Source organism: Colobus angolensis, unplaced genomic scaffold (genome assembly GCF_000951035.1).
Source record: "Colobus angolensis palliatus isolate OR3802 unplaced genomic scaffold, Cang.pa_1.0 Scaffold93, whole genome shotgun sequence".
In the NCBI taxonomy this organism is placed as follows: Eukaryota; Metazoa; Chordata; class Mammalia; order Primates; family Cercopithecidae; genus Colobus; species Colobus angolensis.
In genome coordinates, this window is record NW_012123265.1 from 3827658 (window position 1) to 3831322 (window position 3665).

The window sequence follows — 3665 nt, forward strand, 5'->3', positions numbered from 1 at the left end:
CCAGGCTGGTCTCCAACTCCTGACATCGTGATCCACCCCGACTTGGCCTCCCAAAGTGCTGGAATTACAGGTGTGAGCCACTGTGCCCAGCCAAGTTTTTGTATTTTTAGTAGAGATGGGGTTTCACCATGTTGGTCAGGCTGGTCTTGAACTCCTGACCTCAGATCATCCAAATTACAGGTCGTCTCAAATTGCTCCATCCAGGATGGTCTCGATCTCCTGACCTCGTGATCCGCCCGACTCGGCCTCCCATAGTGCTGGGATTACAGGCTTGAGCCACCGCGCCCGGCCGACACTGGCTGTTTTTCTTAATAGCGATTTCCATGTGTTACCAAATGGCAAGTTTGACTCCTGGCTGAATTTCCCCTTAGCCGAAGTTTAAGCTACAATGGGGCAGGGAGCACGTTTTCCTGTTCATCACTGTATCTCCACCCCTATAAGAGTGGCTAGCATTTCACAGAACCGCAATAAGTATTTCCTGGTTGACTGGACGTCGAGACATGCACATTTTTTCTACTAAAGTGAATGCACGCACAAATTAGGCCACGCCTTGGGGACTTCGATAGCCATGCCCCTCCCCTGTCCCTGCCAGGAGTGAAAGGAGCCCAGCCTTGGCCCCGCCCCCGCCGCCGACGCAGGCGCTGACGCAAGCGCAGCAGGCGCGCGCTGTTTCCGAAAGTTGCGGCTGCCCTCTCGGCTGCTGCTGCCTCAGCTACTGCCGCGGTCGCCGCGGAATTCGGCGAGTAAAACCGCTGAGGCGAGCGCGGGCCCGTGTGGGGCCGGGGTTCCGGCCACTCTGCAGAATGGAGATAATCAGGAGCAGTGCGTGTTCGCCGTGCACCTCCCCGCCTGCCCACACCCCGTTGTCCCTGGCCTGCTGGACCGAGACCATGGCCGGCCTATTTGGCTGGGCGTGGGGCTGAGGCAGCCCCTCAGGGCTTTTCCTTCCTTAAGCCGGTGCGCCTCTTGGGATCTAGTCCCGCTGCGGACCGTGCATCCTAGGGTCCTTGTACTTACTCCTCCAATCCCGGCATCACTCGGGGCCTTGTCCTTCTCCGGCCCAGGCACCCCCCCGGGGCTTGTCTCCGTTGCCCATGCACCCCTCGAGGACCTGATTACCTTCGCGCCGCTGCACACCTCTGAGACTTTTTCCCTTCCGACTCTCAGCCTCAGGAGGTCCTCGGCCTTCCTTCCCTCTCCCCTTAGCAGGAATTCAGGCCACTGGTTCTGAGCCTCTTTTCGGTTTCTCCGCAGATTTTAAGAGTAATCTTCACAAAGTGTACCAGGCCATAGAGGAGGCCGACTTCTTCGCCATCGATGGGGAATTTTCAGGTATCCCTCCCTCGCAAACTCAGGCTACCGCCTTGCGTTGCGTAGCCAAGGCTCCTTCAATCCCCCAGCCCCAGACTTCTTGTGCTTGATGGTGGCCTCTCGCTGTTAGTATCCTTGGGCGGGTTTCACAGGTCTCAATGTTACCTTTTAAACGTTTCAAAAGTACGGAAGAAATGAAATGCCGTGGGTTTGTGATTGGACTCAGGATTGCAGATAGAGATGATGGTTTTGGTGCTGCGTAAAACAGTGCGGCATGTACATTGCGGAGAGCTTGAGGATTAGGGTCAGACTTTTTTTCTTGAAGGTAAAATAGATGTAACATGAATGTGCCGTTTTAACTGACTTTACAGTTAAGTGGCATAAGTACATTCACATTGCTTTGCAAACATACCCATCCATCTCTAGGACTTCTTCATCTTCACAAACTGAAACTCTTTACACCTTAAACTCACCATTCCTCCTTTCCTCCAGCCTTTAGCAACCGCCATTTTTCTCTGAATATGACTGCCCTTGACATATCATATAAGTGGAATCTTACAATATTTGCCCTTTTGTGACCGGCTAGGGTCAGGTTTTTGCAGATAAATGAGATATTTCTTTATGCATTAGTGGACATGTTCATTGCCTGCCTCAGCAGATGTGTATACAGGAAATACTTCAGACAAAGTTGCAAATTTTTTTCCCCTTTTTTAGGGGGAGCAAAGGCTAGTTTTAAAATTGTCGATGTCAATATGAACGGTTCACTCCCTTTGATATGGATATCCATTTTTGCTGTCTGATTTTCCATGCAGGAATCCATGCAGGGGTAAATATTATCCTTGGCTTTGAGCAGTTTCTAGTTGGAGTCACTTCCCTAGGAAGCTAAGAGTTTTCACCAGAAATAATTTTCCCTTTACCTTGAAGATACATTCTTTGTATGAATATTAACCACTCCAAACTCTTGACCAAGACTGGAACTCTGGCAGTAATATACTTAGGGATTTATTGATGTCTGCTTATACAAGAATCTTTTAAAGCAGCAAAATTTATTCAAGCATAGAGGTTGTTTTCTTAAACGATTACTGTGTTTTAAGTCATATTTTAGACACTGGAACTGCCTATTCTCAAGTTGAAACATTGACATCTCTTAAGTTCATTATTAGAGGGTTTAAGCTGGTGGCCAGCGAAATTAATGCTTATTTTGAAAAAGTAAGTTAGGGAGTGCTTCCAAGTAACCTTAATTCATGATATGACATTATCGAGGCACTGAATGGTTGACTGGCATTTTTACGTTAGTGTTTATTAGTAAGTTAAACATTTTTATTTCTTAAAACCTAGGAATCAGTGATGGACCTTCAGTTTCTGCATTAACAAATGGTTTTGACACTCCAGAAGAAAGGTATCAGAAGCTTAAAAAGGCAAGTGGATGTGTTAGAAAATCTTTTTTCTTATTATGTTCAATGATAGAGAAATATTGTTATTAAACTTGTAAATTAAGGTTTTGTAAGTGCAGTATTTTCTCCTCAAACCTAGCCATGAATTGATTTTTTTTGTTTGGTCTTGTTTTAGAGACAAGGTCTTACTCCTGTCACCCAGGCTGGGGTGCAGTGGCGTGATCATTGCTCGGTGGAGCCTTGAACTCCTGGCTCAAGTGATTCTCCTGCCACAGCCTCCCAAGTAATTGGGACTGCAGGCGCAAGCCACTGTGCCCAGCCAGTTTTTTTTTTTTTTTTAAATAAAATTTTTACATATTCTTTTGTAGAGATCAGTCTCACTTTGTTGACCAGTCTGGTCTCAAACTTCTGGCCACAAACGATCCTCCTGCCTCAGTCTCCCACAGTGCTGGGATTACAGATGTGAGCCACCACACCTGGCCTTAAAGTATTATTTTAATAATATTTAAAACAGCAAAAATAATTGTTTGCTGGAAAACATTTTGGGGAAGATTTAGCATTTTCCGTGTTAACTTGATTCCTAGGAAATATGAGGCAGTTATTTTAATCATTTGGAAAGAGACCTAATATGATTCTTTGGATGATGGATAAATAGGTCCTTAAATGGGAAAAGTATTATGAAATATATACAAATTAGTAATGCTTCTCATTCATATGTGTAATCTGTTCTACCTGGAAGTATTCTGCTGAAGTCTCATTGAGTAATTCAGAAAGCCCACCTGTTTGAGAATGCTATGCTCACATGGAATATGCAGCACTGTTGTGACATGTTTTATTTCCCTTTTCCAGCATTCCATGGACTTTCTGCTATTTCAGTTTGGCCTTTGCACTTTTAAGTATGACTACACAGATTCAAAGTAAGTTGTTTTAACAAACGTTGGGAATTCTGTTTTTGTGGCA

The 3665-nt window shown here is 45.5% G+C and overlaps 1 protein-coding gene across 1 annotated transcript in view; it reads left to right on the forward strand.

The window, feature by feature from the left end:
• Positions 1-663: 663 nt before the first annotated feature.
• The window catches only part of LOC105504639 (poly(A)-specific ribonuclease PARN-like), a gene marked incomplete at its 3' end in the record, with an annotated part of 55511 nt that continues 52509 nt past the window's right edge, over positions 664-3665 (forward strand). The window contains exons 1-4 of the mRNA XM_011932147.1: positions 664-822; positions 1255-1332; positions 2650-2729; positions 3555-3625. Coding sequence (XP_011787537.1) covers positions 804-822; positions 1255-1332; positions 2650-2729; positions 3555-3625 — 248 coding nt within the window. The remainder of the gene's footprint in view (positions 823-1254; positions 1333-2649; positions 2730-3554; positions 3626-3665) is intronic.